The sequence below is a fragment of the Notamacropus eugenii genome, chromosome 2 (genome assembly GCF_028372415.1).
Source record: "Notamacropus eugenii isolate mMacEug1 chromosome 2, mMacEug1.pri_v2, whole genome shotgun sequence".
NCBI classification, from domain to species: domain Eukaryota; kingdom Metazoa; phylum Chordata; class Mammalia; order Diprotodontia; family Macropodidae; genus Notamacropus; species Notamacropus eugenii.
The window spans coordinates 421161653-421181091 of NC_092873.1; the positions used below are offsets into that span (position 1 = coordinate 421161653).

General features: G+C 36.8%; 1 protein-coding gene across 1 annotated transcript in view; it reads left to right on the forward strand.

Annotated features, from left to right (window-relative positions):
• The window catches only part of USH2A (usherin), a 990439-nt gene that overhangs the window by 84074 nt on the left and 886926 nt on the right, over positions 1-19439 (forward strand). Inside the window, exons 4-8 of the mRNA XM_072647832.1 lie at positions 2898-2961; positions 9878-10172; positions 12304-12488; positions 14118-14339; positions 18336-18429. Coding sequence (XP_072503933.1) covers positions 2898-2961; positions 9878-10172; positions 12304-12488; positions 14118-14339; positions 18336-18429 — 860 coding nt within the window. The remainder of the gene's footprint in view (positions 1-2897; positions 2962-9877; positions 10173-12303; positions 12489-14117; positions 14340-18335; positions 18430-19439) is intronic.

A 19439-nucleotide genomic window follows, 5' to 3' on the forward strand; every position in this document is an offset into this window, starting at 1 on the left:
CATTGAGCAAAACCTGGTGTGGCACCTGGCTGCTATATTGCTCTACTTCCTTCAACTCATTATTTAGTCTATGGTCAGTAATGATTTCCTGCTGACTTGAGTTGTGTTTGTTCATTGTTTGGTTCATATCATTTAGGGCCCTCTCTGCCATAGGAACACTTTTCAAGAAAGCATCTCCTAAGAATAATTGTTCCAACAAACACTTGTTGACTCAAATTAAAATTGGTAGCTGGGATAAGAATGAGTAAGGTCCATCTTTATGCCCATGTCCTTGGAGGTTTTTTTGTAGGTCACTTTCTAAAATATAATTCTTGGTCCTTCAGTAGACGATTCAACATTTATCAAGGACTTTAGAGGAATTTCTCTAGGCTGCTTCGTTAAATTTCAAGATATAGATTCCAACCAGACTATAGTGTAGTGAAAAGATCACTAGAGTGATGACCGGGAGATTTAGCTTTTAGGTCTGGCTTTGCCATTCACCAATTGCGTGACCTTGGGTAAATGACTTTGGCTCTCTGGATTATAATATCCTCAACTCTAAAATGAAGGACTTGGACTAGATGACCTCTGAGGCTTTTTCTACCTATAATTTTCTATGATTGGGATCAATTTCCGATTTTCTGGGGAATGGACTCCAGCATTCCCTGTAAGGAGAGTTTCTATTTTATGATCAATACAGGTGAGATCTGGGTGCCATTTTCTGTACTAGAGCTTTTAGGTCACCATAGTAATGATTCAAAGTCATGAATCACAGGTAGTATGCTTCAGTACTGACCTGTGTTTTGAGCATATCACTTTTTTTGTCATTTTTGCTTTGTTTGATTTGATATTTTGGCTATTCAAAACATAAGCAATCAGATTGTTATAATCCAAGTTTTCATTGTTCCTACTAGTAATAACTTCCATTTAAGTAGTTTTTGTAGTTTGAACAATGACCCTGAAAAATAAAAAATGCAAATATTAATGTCTCCATTTTGGAGATAAGGAAACTGAGGGTAAAAAAATTGTGTCTTTGACAGAGTCACATAGCTTTTGTGTCTGAGGCAGAATCTTTCTGGCTTTGAGTCTAGGCTTCTATTTGGCCATGTTGCCTCCAACTCTATTATGCTATTAGTCTTAAAGGCAGAACATCTTCATTAAAGAATGGATCTTTAAGATTTTATATTGGCGGAAACTTTGCAATTTTTTGAATTTTTTTTCTGACTTGGATATGTTAATGGGAAATTTAGGAGCTATGAACTTTCTTATTGCTCTTTGATGATTTCTTTAGGGGCCCTGTGATTTTCTCTGTTTTTAAGATTCTACACTGAAAAATAAAATCTTGACAAGCCAAACAAAAGTTCCTTTTGCCCTCAATATAGTATTTGCCTTGTTTCTCCCCCATTGCATCAGGTTGATTATTTTGTGCAACTCTGCTTCACAAATCCAATTCATGCCAAAGTTAAGACATTATCCAGTGTTCTCATTGGTCCTCTTTGAAAACAAAGGATGAGCAGTAAGAGAACCCTATAACCTCTGACTTATGGAGACATGCCTAAGGGAACATTTGAATTTTATGTCTACTCCATGGCCTAGCGCAGTATTCTATAAACTGTGGGTGCTGCATAAATGTTGAACACTTAATGAATGACATGTGAATAGAGAAGGGTTCAGAAAGAATGTCAAAGATGTCATAGACCCTGCCCTTGTGATAGTCATCTTTTCCCAGTGTTTCAGTGTGCTTTGCATCTAAGACTTTGGGCAGTTTCCAACAGTCTGGTATGCATCTCCATCAATACATAAAACATCAGAGAAGAAAAATGTAGATTTATGTTCAGGGTAAGCAATTAATGTATGTGATATCCCACAGGTCAACTACTTTCCCACAAAAAAGTCTCACATATATATATTCTTCTCCCTCCTTTGAATGCACAAAGTTCTCAAACTTCAATAGGACAGGCCAACCTAAACACTAACCCATAAATGTTGGTTCCTTCTGCTTTTATGTGCTGCTTTATTGGCAGCTTCAGAGTGGGAGAGAGACTGGTTCCCTTACTGGTGCCATTGGAGACTGTTGCCTTTTTTTTTTCCATTTGTTAGTTGCCCTACTTCCCTGATGGTGACCTTGCCCTGGTTCTTTCCCCATTCCTTGCCCTTCTTTCCTCTCCTGTCTCCTCTCTTCTCCCTTCTCCTCTCCTCACTCTCCTCATTTCTCCCTGGAATTGTAGTGTGAATCTTTTCCCTTGCTATTTCAGGCTACTGAACTATAACAATTATCCCTTGCTCGTCAGTTAGGAATTTCTCAGGGACCCACCTTGATTGATTAAACTGGATGCACTTTATATGGAGAATTTGGGGAATAACAAATGTTCTTGGAGTAGAGAAGGGAAAAATATCAATGAAATAAAAATTATGGCAAGCAGCTTTTGGAAGAAGACTTTTTTTTGAATATTCCTTGTTTAACCCTTATGAGTATTTCTTAGAGATAGGCCATGTCATATTTTGAGTTAGAGGAATCCCAACTGTTACTTATTGTCTACTAACTTTGGGTAAGTCAGTTTCTCACTCCTTCATCTGTCAAATGAAGGAATTGTTAATATCTAAAGTCCCTTCTAGATCTAAATGCAACGGCTGTCACATATCAGTGAATACCTTAGCAAGGAACCTTCCACACTTCGTTATTTACAGAGAAGACCATCAATGTCCTTGCAAAGAAGTCCCAAATATGACTATTCAGTCATAGATTTAAGTCTGAATGTTTAAGTCCATAAGAACCTGATGAGGACATAGTGAGAAGGTAGGTGTATTATGAATATGTCCCACTATTATCTCTGTCAAGATATTGCAGTTCGATGCCCCTCCCCCCACTACCTTGCTATATTAGAATGGAATAATCTGTAATATATGTATTTCTGCAGGTTCAGAGCAGTTTATTGGAAGAATGCAAGATTTTCGATTATACCAAGTGGCTCTTCCAAACAGGTAAACAGGTACAGTCTTGTAAAGCTCCAGAAGGGTGTGAATAAATGCTGAATTCACTTGCATAAGAATGGAGTGAAAATTATAGCATTTTTCATCTTTACAGTATCTTGCAAACATCATTTAATTAATGTTTACTGTGTTTGCTCTGGGCTCTAGCCTGTGACTGTTCCCCCACCTTACTCCACTGGGTAACGCTTTAAAATATGCAATTGATCAAATACTTGACAAAGGACTTTCTCTAGGAAAACTCACGTTAGAAACAAGCTATTTGGCATAGCCTATTGAAATGTTCTTTGAATAGTTTGTGTGAAATAACTCCTAATGGTTTTTTATGAAGTTGCCAGATTTCCTTTTTAGAGTCATTTCATTGAGTACCTTGTTCTCCATATTAGGAATGTGAAATGATGAGAATGTTTAAGACATTTACATCTGCAAGGAAACACTAAAGGCTAAAAGAAGGTCGAGTTTTTGATGGAATACTCCCTACCGCCCCTTCCACAGTGGAAAATAGGTTCCTTGAGGACTGAGATGCTTTGTCCTTGCATCCTTGACCTGGGCATTGAGGTAGTGCCATGGATAAGAGGGTTAGGCCTGGAGTCAGGAAGACCTGAGTTCAAATTCTCCCTCAGACACTTAAACTAGCTCTGTAACTCCAGGGCAAGTTACTTAACCAAGTCTCTTACCTGTCTACTTCAGTTTCCTTAATTGTAAAATGGGGATAAGAATACCACCACTTCTCAGGGTTGTTGTGAGGATCAGATGAAATATTTGTAAAGCACTTAGCATAGCACCTGTCACAGAGACACTGTTTAATAAATGCTTAATCCTAGTGAACTAGAACAATAAGTATTTGTCACTGGGGCTGCTGTCTAGTCTAAAACATTTTAAACAGTGCCTATCACACAGGAGTTGCTTAATAAATACATATTTTCTCTCTCCCTCTCAGCATCTAGCACAATCTTATACAAAATAGGTGGTTAAAAAGTGTCTGTTAAATTGAATTAATTGATTTTATTATTTCTACCAAATAAATAATAAAAAATTTAGGCTAACTATAAGAACAATTTCCTGAGGTTGAATAAAAAAAATAATCCTCAAAAATAATGTAAAAAAAGGATGGATTTTTTTTTCAGACTAAGTATAGTTAAAGCCCCTTCAAGGATATCCTGACTGCCTTTTTAATATTTCTTCTTGTCTTATGTTTCTATGATAAAGTGATATATGTTTGATGAGTACATCCTATTAATTCTATTGACTAGAAAACAAGATGAAATCAGTTCCTATGGCTGCAGTATTGCTGTTGTTCAGCCTTTTTAGTTATACCCAACTCTTCATGATCGTCTTTGGGCTTTTCTTGGCAAAGATACTGGAGTAGTTTGCCATTTGCTTCTCCAGCTCATTTTACAGATGAGGAACTGAGGCAAATAAGGTTAAGTGACTTGCCTACACAGCTTGTGACTGTTTAAAGCCAGGTTTGAACTCACAAAGATGAGTCTTCCTGACTCCAAGCCCAATGCTCCCATCCTCTCTATCATTTAGCTGTCCATTGCTTCAGTGGGGATCTGGATTGTTAAAGTGAACTATTTACCAATTGCAGATCTCTGATAATTCATGTGAAAATTATCTGTGTTGGAGCTAAACTTTCCAAGTGTGAGAATCACCTGAAGATGATTGCAATTCCATTCCATTAGATTCCATTTATACTTCGGTTGATTTAACCAGCCTTGGTTCTGTACCTACTCTGCGACAGATACTCTGTTAAGTGTTGAGGATACCGAAAGTCCCTTCCCTCAAGAAACTTTTACTGTAGAGTGGCTGTTTAAGCAAAAGCCTTTCATTACTGAAAATTATCAAAGTCTTTCTAAATGTAGTGTGATGCCAGAACACATTTCAAAGGGAAGATCTTTTTTCTTCCTTCTTGTTCAACTTTATTGTAGGCTACCTTGGTCTGAATTTCTAAATATGGTCTATAATTCTCCTTTCAGTATGTATGATCCAGATGAAGTTCTTTCTTGAGAGAAAGTGATGAACCATGTGATCTCTTTTCGTTCCCTTTGGTGTTGAGCAAACCTATTAATGTAATTTAAAGGAAATGATGTGATTTATTAAAAATGATCACCAAATGGAAGAAATACGTATCATGTCCAGTTTCCACCCTTCCCCCCCAACCCCCTGTGTCATATTGGAGAATGCATCTGTCTTCTTTATAATATCTGGTTAATAAAATTAACCAATGTGAGAAAATTGGAAATCACATTAGGTTGAGGCCTCTGCTTCCATATGATCCTTAATTCTTATTTAGGACAGGTATGTGGACTCTTGATAAAAAAAAAAAAATACTTGGTATTTTTCCCTCTTTCTCTCCTGGCAGTATATATGGGATATAGGGCCAGGAGAGCAACTCAGGGTGCCAAGATCTGCAGTGATGAATCACAGGCAGAGACATTGGCATGTGGCCCTGGCCCCAGCTCCTTTCAGACACATGTGAAAAGTCATTCAGAAATAAGTGTGGATGAAAGGTCACTTATTTGTTACTTCTCATGAATGATCCAGTGAACCTATCTATATACCTGATACAGAAATTGTCTCATGTATTTTTTATATTGCTAGCATTATAAATAAACTATATCAGTGAAATGAATGAACTCTTACTAAATTAATATTGTCAGAACAATTACTCTAAATGAGTAGAAATAGTCACAGTATGCTGATGTTTAATTATAGCCATTCATGATTAGATTAATACCTATAACTGGTATCTGCTGCAGAAGGTCTGAAGGTAGACCACTTTGCATTTTTTGTGTGTGTTTTTTTCACCTTGTGAATTTATTCTCTTGTCAGGAATGTGTTTGAGATGTGATGTTGTACAGTGGAAAGAGCAGTGAAGTCAGTCAGAGGCTTGGGTTTGAGTTCTGACTCTATCAATGAGTAGCTGTATCATCTTGAGCAAAATGGCTCATTTCTCTGAGCCTTAGCTATAGATGGCCCTCATAGTTGAGAAGATAGTATCCAGACAGATGACCACTGTAGCATCCCTAGTAATTAGAAGCTGTGCTGCTTTGTCAGGGGGTGGGGGGCGGTTGGGGAGGGGTGGTGGTGGTGGTGGTGGTGGTAGTGAGGATATGGCCAACATGCTTTCTTGTCATAAATACTGTCATTAGGCAGGGTGATGGGAGACCTAAATGGACATTCTATATTTCTTGAATCTAGTTAACTCCCAATATCATACTCTTCTGCCCTCACTCTGGTTCATGCTCCTACCAACAATTTGGCTTTTTTCTATGTGCATCTGCTCCAATTTTAACCTCTGGCTATGGTGTGTATTTATTCTGGTTCAGATCCATCTGGGTCTCTAATAGGGCAGGACATCTTAAATTATTGAATAATTATATGATTGGTCTTTGAGGGATCATGGAAGAAGAGACTCTAGAAGACCATAAATTGGAAAAAAAAAGTCTTAATTTATTTTTTTCAAAAGAGAAAGTAGCCAATAACAGCCAGCATTTTACATATGCCTTAAGTTTTACAAAGAATTCGAACATATATTCTTTCATTCAATCCTTGCAACAAACCTGGGAGCTAGGTGCTATTATTACCCCCATTTTACAGATGAGGAAACTGAGGCAAATAAGAATGTGATTTGTTTAGAGGCTCACAATTAGTAAGTTTTTGAGGTCAACTTTGAACTTGCTCATTCCAGGTTCAGATCTGACCATAACTAGCTTTATAGTGATGACATAAAAAAAAATTTAGAATGAGTTTTTATGTGGATCGCTTTTGGGCACTTAGAAATGAAAGGAATAAACAGTCAACAGTCACAAACATTCACTAAGCATTTTCTGTATGCTAGGCACTGTACTGAATACTTGGAATGCAGCTACAGAACACCAATGCTATACCCATAGCAGTCTCTATGAATATGTCTGTGTATTTCCAGGGTAAATTCACAAAATATAATAAACTCTCAACTTCAAAGGCAAAATTAATAAATTAATTATTTGGGATATAATTAGAATACCAGGAGATAAGATTTAACAGGGTGCTTATCACTAATCTAGCCTTAAATCTTCTTTCTGTCAGACCCCCCCACAAAAACAAGTTCCCTTGGACAAATTCCTCCCTCCACCCACTCACCACTTGCTTTTCTCTCTGTGCTGTGACTACTCTTACTCTCTGCTCCTGCTCTGTTTCTCTCTCCTCCTTGGGTAAGCACATCCCAGTCTGAGCTCCATGTGACACAGGCTCCATGTGACCACAGGCTCCATGTGTTAGGGTTATTAATGGGAGGGGAAGATCTTCCTGTTCTATTAACATTACAAACTACATGCAGAAAAATAGACCCTGCCTTCAGAGAGTTTATATTCTGATGGAGGAAGATAGCACATAAATGGAAACTGAAAAGGTTGAGTGTGGGTGTGGGGAGAGGGAGAAGTGATGAAGATACCTGGCTTTGGGCAGTGGGGTGGGGTATGGTAGAGAGTCTTGGAGAAGAATAAGACCTGGCTAACCTGTGCACCCACCTTACTTGGAGGTTGTGGGAGGAGCCATCCAATGAGAAAAAGCGGCTGTAGTGGGGAGGACACTTCTACCAGGTGCATTGTTTCCAAGATTGTATTTAGGATACACAATGAAGAGTTGGAGTATGGTAGATGAAATCCTTAGAGCAGCCTGGAGAGGCATCAGGACAGACTAATATCGTAACTTCTTTTTTGAAAGTCATACTAAACTGGTTCATCAGAGTGATATAGATGCAAAATCTATCTAATTTTCATCAAATATTTGACAAAGTTTCTCATGGTATCTTTATTCACAAGATGCTGAAGTACAGACAGGAAAGCTATATGGATTAGGAGTTGGTTCCTGGTGATTTTCTTCAGGGCTTTGTCCTAGGCCTTGTTCCGCTCAACATTTTTATTAATGACTCGGATAAAAACATTTGGTGTTCAATGGGTAGTATATATGATGACTCTTATTCAACACTCAAAATTCTTTTGCCCAGTTATTCTGGATGAATGTTTACTACACAAACTAAACCATGGAAATAGATGGGATTAGATAGGAAATAGCATTGTCAGTTGAAAGAGATTTCTTTCTGAAATTTTAACAATGCAGGTTTTCTCTTTAGAATAAATATAGAAGCTCCAAATGGTGAGGACTCTCAGAGGTCTCACCCACATCTGAGCATGAATGTTCTCTACAACATCACCACAGGTGATTAATCAGATTCTACTTAGAGACTTTTAGTGATGGGTAACTCATTTTGAGGGGAAGCTAGGTGAGATAGAGCACTAGACCTAGAGTAAGAAACACTTAAGTTTATAACTGGCCTTAGTCTGTAGCTGTGTGACCCTGGGCAAGTCACTTATCCTCTCTGTCTCAGTTTCCTCAACTTTAAAATGGTGGTCAAAATAGCACCTACCTCCCACAGTTATTGCAAAGATCAAATAAGTCCTAATAATTGCTTGTTTCCCTTCTTTCCTGCTGGCCTAGTACAGTAAATATTTGTCACTAGGACAGTTGTCCAACTGTATCTCCCCCATCCTGTACTTTTTCAACTGACTGAATTTTTTTTTGAAGTTAAGTTTAATAGCATTTATTATTAATATTGTGACTTTTATTACCAAATACTGAATCTATTATTTAGGCAGCTAATTGGTGCAGTGGATAGAGGGGACCTGGAGTCAGAACACCTAGGGTTCAAATCTTGCCTCAAACACATACTAGCTATGTGATCCTATGTAACTCATTTATACTTACTTGGTCTCAGTTTCCTCATCTATAAAAGGGGCTAATAATAGCATCGAGTTTACAGAGTTATTGTGAGGCTCAGATGAGATATATGTGAAATGCTTTGCAAATCTTAAACCACTGTATAAAGGTTAGCACTGGATCAGTAACATTTTATAATGGGAATGGCAATCTAATTCAGTCAATTTCCCCCCAAAATCATTATGACATGCCCAACAAGTGGTGATCCAACTTCCCTCTTAAAGACCTCCAAGAGAAAAGTTTTCCATGATATCAAGCCTATAACTTGCCTTTTTGGAATTTCCCATTTTTCCAGTTCTGCCCTGAGGCAGAGCAGGATAAATCATTCCTTTTTCACACTTCATCCCTGCATAACTTGACTGTAGCTATTATATCATCCCCAAGTTTTCTCTTTTCCTGCCTAAACAATCCCACTTCCTTCAACTGATCCTTATTTGACATGATCTCAAAGCTCTACTCACTTGTGGTTGCTCTCCTTTGCACCATTTCCTATTTGTCAGTTTCCTTCCTAAGACCTAAACACAGTAAATATTTTTGATGAGATCTGATAAAAGCAGAATGCAGTGATACCATCCTCTCCTTTTTCATGGAAGTTATGCCTCCTTCATAGTCCTATTAAGCGTAGGCTAGTGATCCACCTAAAGATTAGCTTATTCTTTCCACTTTTGCAGCACTTGTACATTTTATAGTCATGCTCACTTCTGCCTTCATAAAATTTGTAAGTATTAGAGTAAAGATTTGAACCCAGGTTTCTCCTGAGTGCAGATTCTCCTGCTCTTTCAATTATGACATGTTGCTTCATTGATAAAAATTGCTGACGACATTGAATGGAACAGAGTCAAAGATAATTGTATTTGGAAATGCCACTGGTGACCTTCCTCCAGGTTGCTATTAATTAGTTAATTGTCATTTTTGTCACCAGTTGTTGAACTAGTTCTGAATACTATGTTTTCGTACTGCCTTCATTCTCCAGAGCTATTTTTACTTTCTTTTTATATATGGCAAATTATCAAAGTAAAATTGATATCTAACAATTCCTTTATTATAGGAAAAGTAGCCTATTTTATACCTGCTTTTTGAAGTTTTATTCTTTGTTGAACTGTTTTGTCATGCCCTTGACTGATTGTCTTTCTTGTCATCTCCATAGAGACATTATGGAAGTTTTCTCTGGGGAATTACCCTACTTGCACACCCAGACAGAGTGCCGTTGCCCTGTCAGCCACCCGAGGGTCCATCCTTTGGTGCAGCGGTACTGCCTCCCTAATGATGCAGATGACACAATCGATGATAGAGTTTTGAGGCTGAATTCTGAAGCTCATCCTCTTTCTTACATCAATGATAATGATATTGGGACTTCGTGGATTTCTCATGTATTTAAAAACATGACTGAACTGGAAAATGGAGTGGGAATTACAATAGATTTGGAAAATGGACAGTACCAGGTAATTAGATGAACTTTTTTGCTTGTATCAATAGCATCTGGGAATTAAATGAGGCAAATGGCATTTGATTCATTAAAAAAAGTATAGGGAATAAAACTTGTGAATTAAAAGGTTCTGCACGGATATAGTGGCTTCATTTTTAGAAATGTTTTATATTCAAAACTTATATTGTAAAAAGAATACTTGATATTTATAGAAAGCTTTAAGCTTATGTAGCACCCTGTCTTCATTACACCCAAGGTCAGAATACTTGTATAGGTCATCATGCATTCAGAATTAGGACTTGAGACCATACCACTGCCACACTATCTCAGACCAGATCAAATGACATGAATTCAAAGGCAAGAAAGCTGTAAATTATAATAGAATAACAAAGTAAATAACAATAAATTAAATCAAGTGTTTTGTAAATGCACTACTCACACATAAAGTACTGCCCTTTTTCATGCCCTCCAAGGAGTGCTAGTTGACTTCTGATTTAATTCCTCTGCATCTTGAGTATAGTATAGTAGGGATACATTGAGATAAAATGTTTGCTGAGTAACTCAGTCCAAAGTCATCCTCTTTACCATGCTGCAGGTGTCATTGGTATAGCAGTTAGGGGGGCTCAGTTCATAGAACACTGCACCTGGAATCAGAAAGGACTGAGTTCATATCCTATCTCACGCACTTATTAGCTGTGTGAACCAGGGCAAGTCACTTAACTGCTGCCTCCTTCAATTTCCTCATTTGTAAAATCTGGATTCTTAAAACCTCCCACTGTTGGAAGAATAAAATGAAATATTTATAAAGGGCTTTGCAAACCTTGAGTACTATATAAATGCTATCAGTTATAATTGTTAACTTAAGGAGTACTGACTCCTCAGGGCCTGAAAAAAATCCCCCCACAATAACTGAAAGCTCTTGCCATGGCCCTCATAGTCATTATTATATTTCAGATAGAATACCAGAGTCTGATTGACATGGATAGGTTGATGCCACTTTCTTTGCAGGATGGATTTCCTTTTATTCTATCTCCTATATCCACTCATCCTACTCACATTCCTGTCACCCATGACTCTGCCACCCATAATTCTATTGTTTATATCTCTGTCATCTATGTCAGACTCACATGTGCTACATTTGCCTTTTTACCCTTGCATAACTTCCTCACACACTCAGAGTGTGTTTCAGGTAATGCCATCTCATTTCAGGTTTCTGAAAATACCTCTCAGTGAAAAAGGATTGTGGAAAATGGAGACCATGAGTAGATTATAATTGCAAAACATCTCCACCATACCTAATGCTCATTTCTTTTTAACAACTTATTTTACCTATGAGGAAACTGAGGATTGGAGAGGACAAAAAAAACTTGGTCAAGGCCATTCAACAAGTTAGTGGTAGATTCAGTTCTGATTATTTATGAAATGCTGAAGGGAGTTTGATTCAGGTTGAAGATCTAGTGGATGAATTCAGTTAAGTGCTTATTCCAAAAGATCACTTTAAAGACTACTCTGCAGATATACTTTTATGGTATTTGTACTTAATTTGGTAGAAAGAACATTGGAGGGGGGCAGGTAGGTGGTGAAGTGGAGACAACTGGCCCAGGAATCAGGACACTTGAACCTTACTGGTATTATGACCCTGGGCAAGTCACTTAACCTCAATTGCCTTGCAAAAAAAAAGAGAAAAGAACATTGGATTTGGGATTAAGATATCTGAAGTTTAGTTGTCAGTTCTTCCTCTAATTTGTGGTTTATTGAATATCTTTTGGGCTCTCAAATTCCTTATTTAGAAAATGAGGGAGCTGGCCTGTATTAAGGTCATTTTGATGTCCCCACCCTTTTAAAAAATATTCTTTGATTGCAAATATTGAATTTATTGTGTTGAGTTTCTCTTTGGATTATAATAAGGTCCTCTCTTTTTGAAGGCCTTAGCACAGTACTGGGTACAAAGCAGGTGCTTAATCAATGTCTATTGACTGACCCAAGATAGGGACCACATGCAACCAACAGACTTGATAGCTCCTAAAAACATGATGTCATTGACTAGAAATGAGATATAATGGATGAAAATAATGTACTTAGTTGGTTTACTGATGCATCAAACTTAGAAATTTCAGTTTAATATTAAATGTACTATTTCTTTACAGGTTTTTTACATTGTCCTTCAGTTCTTTAGCCCACAGCCAACAGGAATCCGAATTCAAAGGAAAAAGTTGGATGACTCAGACTGGGAGGACTGGCAATATTTTGCTAGAAGCTGCAGTGATTTTGGAATGAAAAACAATGGCCATTTGGAAGATCCTGACTCTGTCAACTGCCTTCAGCTTCCTAGGTATGAAAAAAATAAAAGAAATATATTACATTTTAAAATTGAAGCAGTTAGGTGATGAAGTAGATAGAATGCTGGAACTGGAGTCAGGAAGTCCTGAATTCAAATGCAACCTCAGACACTGACTAGCTATGTGACCCTGGGCCAATCATCTAACCCATTTGCCTCAGTTTTTTCATCTGGAAAGTGGGGATAATAATAGAACCTACCTCCCAGGGTTGTTTGGGATAAAATGAAATAATAATTATAAAACACTTAACACAGTGTCTGGTGCATAGTAATCACTACATAAATTTTGTTTTTGTTAATTGGTTCTGGTGAACAGATCTCAGCCTAGAACTATAAATGACTCAGGTGAGTGTCTTTTGAACTAATTTGGTCATGTGACACTTTGAGAAATGAAGAAATTAATTAATTCTTGTCTGGGAAGCTTGGAAATATTGAATATCTCCAGAGTAGAAATGGATTTGGGGGAATTTTAGCACAAAAAAGGAAATTAGGACCATTTAAAATAGAAAATCACTATACATTGTATGTGTGTATATAATCACCATGTACTATGTACGATAGTATTGATGTATAGATCATTTCATATTTAATATTTCAGAGGGGAAACCTGATGGCAAGAAAATGTTATGGAACCTCCACATTATGTGGAACACTAGAATTCCATGAAACATGGCTTGAGAAATGCCTATGTATGTTATAGGAGCCATCGACTCTATTAAGGCCTTGTTCATCCCTCCTTTGTAAGGCAAGATCCTAAGCAAGCATTGTCAAAAAATTGAACTCTCCAAGAGAGATTTGTATATCTCCTATCATTAACATGATTTAGCACTTTGCAGCCCAGCATCTGAACATTCAGTCATATTTTTCACACTTTCGATAAGGTTTTTTTATCATACTTACAAGAAATATATTTCTAGGGTACCAGAAGGGTAATCCTATCACTGGTGTAGGTCACAACTCCTCCACACTTTATTAGCTAGTTTTTATGGGTTGCGGTCAAATATCTGAGGATGAGCCTAATAGAATTTAGTTGTCTGGTTCTTAGATGACAAGTACACAATCCTTTACAAGAGCAATACTTGAAACTTCTTTAGATCAATAGAACCTTCTAGAATTAGGGTGCTCCCTTGCTATAGCTTTTAAAGATCTATGCTTATCTCTGTTATATAGAATGTGAGCCACAACACTTGGATTTTCAAATCACGTACCAGTAACTAAAACTGGAAGGCCAGACTTAAACATAGAAACTTCTTATGATCAGACCACAAAATAACATAGGGGCTTTGCAATCTCTGTTAAAATGTGATGTTTAATAAATGGGCACTATGGATCTGGCTACCAAAATAAAAAAAATTCCCTAGTTATTTAAATAAGAAAGACAAATGTGAAAGAAAACTTTTATTTCCCTTCCTTGAAGATACAATCATCACCCTAAGAAAATGTTCTAGAGTGTTTCTTCTATTTGATTTGAATAGGAAACATTTGGAATATTTATAGTTTTTTAAATGCAAAGGATTTAAACTTTTCTTGATGTTCTATAACCATTTCCCCTGGGTTGCCTGCTTTATTTTGTGCAAAGCAGGAAAGGGGTTTTCAATATTTTTTCATTTCTTTCCTCCACAGTTTCACCCCATACTCTCGCAGTAACATCACATTTAGCATCTTGACGCCTGAACCAAATCATCGACCTGGATATAATAATTTCTACAAGAACCCTTCTCTACAAGAGTTTGTAAAAGCCACACAAATAAGGATTCATCTCCGTGGTCAGTATTATACAACTGAGTCTTCTGTTAACTTCAGGCATAGATACTATGGAGTGGATGAAATTACCATCAGTGGCAGGTAATGTCCCTTGAAACTATTTGTATTAGCTTGTGATTATGAATTGCAATTTCTTTTTTCTTCTAAATCTTTTATTTATTTTTTAAATATTTCTTTATGTTAAGTTTTCAACATTCATTTCCACAACATTTTGAGTTCCAAATTTTCTCCCCATCTCTCCCCTCTCCCTACCCCAAAATGCCTTGCATTCTGATTGCCCCTTCCACCAATGTGCCCTCCCTTCTAACACCCCTCCCTTCCCTTATCCTCATCTTCTCTCTTGTCCTGTAGGGCAAGATAAATTTCTATATCCCCTTACCTATATTTCTTATTTCCCAGTTGTACGCAAAAACAATTCTCAACATTTGTTCCTAAAACTTTGAGTTCCAACTTCTCTTCCTCCTTCCCCTCCCATCCCCACTGAGAAGGCAAGCAATTCAATATAGTCTATATATGTGTAGTTTTGCAAATGACTTCCATAATAGTCATGTTGTGTAAGACTAACTATATTTCCCTCCATCCTATCCTGACCCCCATTTCTTCTACTCTCTCTTTTGGCCTTGTTCCTCCCCAAGAGTGTTTACTTCTAATTGCTCCCTCCTCCCATTTGCCCTCCCTTCCATCATCCCCACCCACCCTGCTTATCCCCTTCTCCCCTACTTTTCTGTAGTGTGAGATAGATTTTCATACCAAATTGAGTGTACATGTTATTTCTTCCTTGAGCCAAATGTGATGAGAGTAAGCTTCATTTATTTCTCTCACCTCCCCACTTTTCCCGTCCATTGGAAAAGCTTTTGCTTGCCTCTTCTATGAGAGATACTTTGTCTCATTCCGTTTCTCCCTTTCTCCTCCCAATATATTTCTCTCTCACCCCTTAATTTTATTTTTTTAGATACAATCCCTTCCTATTCAACTCACCCTTTGTGCTCTCTCTCTCTCTCTCTCTCTCTCTCTCTCTCTCTCTCTCTCTCTCTCTCTCTCTCTCTCTCTCTCTCTCTCTCTCTCTCTGTATGTGTATAGAATTCCTTCAACTACCCAGACACTGAGAAAAGTTTCAAGAGTTAAAAATATTATCTTTCCATATAGGAATGCAAATAGTTCAATTTTACTAAGTCCCTTGTGATTTCTCTTCCCTGTTTACCTTTTCATGTGAATTGCAATTTCAATGAAAGTTTTTGTTTAGGTTATGTGGAAATAATTAAGATTGGTAGTATTTAAGTCATGAATTCTACCTGGTTGGAGTCTCATTAACCTTATCCTTAGATATTCATTTTGCTAGGAGCTCTCTGGGAATATGGTGATGGTAAACTGCCTCTGTATGTCTTGAACTCTTATAAACAGCTAGCGGTTAGACAAACATCTAATTTCCTTTCTTATCTTAATATTGTCTTGTCATTTTTAGTTGTCTTACCTTGACTCATCCACTTCTTTCACTTTCTTTTGTTTAAGACATTGACATCCTTCTTTAGCTTAAGCTTTGTTCCCGTCTGCCATTCCTTCTCTTTTTCCTGTTTCTTTTTGCTTTCTTTTCCTTCTTTTTTTTCTTGAATACTTCTCCTTCTTCATCCTCCACTGAATTTCCTCTCACATACTTGAACCCCTTGTGACCATCAGACACTCTGGTTCCAAAAGTCAAAGTCAAACTTTTTTCTGAAAACCTGAGACTATTTTCCAGATCAAGGATGTTTTGTGACTTGTTTTCAACTCTGCTATGATCACTTGTCCATGGAGTCAATTTGGTCCAGCATCAATGAATTTGGCACCACAAATTTTATTTGGGAATGACCATACTTTTTATTTTGTAGTAACCAATCAAATATGGTTGTGGATTTTTTTTTAAATAAACACTGGCATTAAAAATTTATTATAAAAGTGAGAGGCACCCTGTAGGAACATTACTAGTCAGCCAGATATCATTGGATACTCAGGGCTTTTTCCATTTTGCACCCAGACTAAACCTATGTGCACTCTGAACCAAAAGCTCTGGGTTCTAGTTCTGACTCCTCAAGGTGTCACTAACTCTCTCTGTGACTGAAGGAAATTAAACCTTTCCTTTGGCTTTCTTCTTTGTTAAATGAAAGACTTAGACAACAGGTTCTCTAGAAGGTGACAATATCAGTCTTCTTTTAGATCTGTTCGACACAGCTGGGTCAGCAAACTCCCCTCTCTATCTGCCTGAGACACTCTGAGGCATAATTTCTCCCTATATGCTCTCAGGGGACAGAGAGATTTTTTCTTGAATTCGGGGTCTAGAAATTTGGATAGTCATAGCAGATCATGAGTGGTAGCCAGGTGGCACAGTAGATAGAGTACCAGGCTTGGAACTGGGAAGACTCATCTTCCTTAGTTCAAATCTGGCTTCAGCTACTTACCAGTTGTGTGACCTAGACAAATAACTTCACCTAGTTTGTCTCAGTTTCTTCATCTGTAAAATGAGCTCAAGAAGGAAATTGCAAACCACTCCAGTATCTTTGCCAAGAAAACTCTAAATGGGATCATGAAGAGTCAGACACAATTGAAAATGATCAAACAACAAGAAATAGTAGCCGAATATGTGAATGTGCAAATTCTCAGTTAATTGGAAGGCTGCTGCAATACACCTAAAAGAAGTTATAGCAGAATTAAAGGGGAATAATTGTAGCAGGAGTCAAGCTATGAATATGAGACTCAGTTCCCTTAGGTCCACACTTCTTTGATACCACGGGTTTTATTCCAGAGGGACAATCTGATGATCCTCAAGAGAGTTATAACTTTCTCGGCATCATTAAGGAGGATAACACTTCATATTACTGTATCAAGTAAAACATAATAGTTGCAAAAAATGTGGTGTGAAGGTGTGTTTTTGATTACTATGCATTTTTCTTTTCTTGAAAAGGAAGAAATAGTCAAAAAATATAACCTTTGGATGGTTCCTTTATTGTGTATGTTAACAATAGAATATTGTTAAAAGAATAACTTTACCATATGTGTAATATACCAATTTAACAACAGAATAATCTTCAAAGGTACATGGGATAAATAACGTGAACAAATGTTATTGAATTTGATATCTAACATGTATATATAAATAATATATAATTAATAATATAAATAATATATTATATATATAAAATATGTAAATAAATATAGATAATACATATGTATGTATATATATACACACGCATGCATATGTGTGGAGACTTCTCATATATAGTACAATTGAATTGAATGATTTTAACAGAGATATTCTTACCTGGTTAAGGTAGTTACTTTAAGTGTGGTGGTGTGATTTAGTGATGGATTCTATAGAGATGTTCTCACCTGATAAAGGTGTTAGGGCTTAAGAATTTCACTAGTTACTTGAGTCAGATGGAGTGATTGATTTATCACCTTGATTGACCACCACCCTACAGTATTCCCAAAGTTTAATATATATAATATCTATATCTAGATGTATCACCTATAGCTATATGCTTTAGAGAGGAGGAGGAGGGGATAAAGAAAGAGGAATAAGCAAAAAGAAAGAAGAGGTAGAAAAGAGGGACAGGCTGCATGACATAGTAGGTTTATGCAGGCTGGGTTCAGAGTCAGGAATAATGGAATTAAAATCTAGTCTTTGACTGTTGGGATAATTCTAGTCAAGTTACTTGCCTCATGTGATTCTATAGGATTTAACTATTAAATGACAACCTACATTGATGGAGGGAGTTCTCACAGTGAGAATTCCCTACATAACTAAAATCAGATCCTATGTATGTATGTTAAAAATAAACATGGCATTTTTGGAATTTGACTAACTTAATAACAGAATAAAACTGCACTCACTTGACTCTGTGTTCTCTGTCTTCCCATACAAAGTGAAAAAGGCAATTAGTGCACTTACCAAATATTGAGGTAATTTGAGAAATACAATTTGGAGGTTTCTTTTTCATATGACATTCATTCACTTCACTATGTGGGTACATAGACAAAACTTGAGCTAGATTGAAAGAAGTGTTGATTTTTTTATTGGCAATCATCTAATGTTTCTATCCACAGATGTAACTGTCATGGACATGCCAATGACTGCGACATGGCTAGCAAACCTTATCGATGCCTCTGCTCTCAGGAAAGCTACACTGAAGGACGGAATGTGAGTTCTTTCTTTTGTGAATAGAATGATTTCTATCCTATTGCTTTAGTTAATTTCTAATAGAAATTCAACACATTTTCCTTTGTATTTGAATAGGAGTGAAAATAATTGGCATATGAACAGCAAAGATAGAACTTTTTTCAAGAGAAAAAAGAAATATCTATAAATTTGTTTCCTGTGTTAAACATTTTGTTGTTTAAAGGAATTCAAAGCAGGTATCACTGGAACTAAAATTTGAATGAATTTCTCTTTTTATTGTCTGACCTATTTTCATTATCTTTTTTAAAAGACTGTTACCTGTGTGCTCAGATAAGCATGATCTTATTGTAAGCCCTGAACAGAAGTAGACAAAGGATAGGAATAGTTCTTGTCTTTAAAAAGTTTCTTTGCTAAGAAATCAGAGATTTTAAGTATGCAAAGGAACCAAGAGTTAATTTTATTTAGACAAAAATTGTTTCTTACAAACCATTTTACTTTTTTGCTCATTATATGAATTTTAAGCGGAGTTTTATTGTGGTTATTCAAAAATTACAAAGATTCAAGTGACAATCATGTCATTAACCCTTATCATTCCACAGCCATAGGGTGTAGAGTCCTTTCTGAGCATGTCATAGTTATCATCATCATCATCGTCGTCATCCCAGTGTTTATTAAGGTTTATTTTTTTATTTATTAAGCACTACAGCAAGAAAAAAAACTGCTCCCTGTTCTCAAGGAGCTTGTAATATAGTTGGGAAGACAGGACACAAATGGAATAACTAGACGTAGTTTACTTTTCCCATTGTTCCTTTGTTGTAGTGGAGATAAAAGATCTAAGAAGAGAAATAGGAGACATTTTTAAAGTCAAAAATCTGATTTCTTTTCATTGATCTCAGGAAGGGGGCATGATATGGAGGCAAGAGCACTGTATTTATTGTCAGAAGGAAGATTGAAGTTCAAATACCATCTCTTCTATCCACTGCTGTTGTAACAACCTCTCTTGGCCTTCCTTCCCAAATCTGTAAAATGAG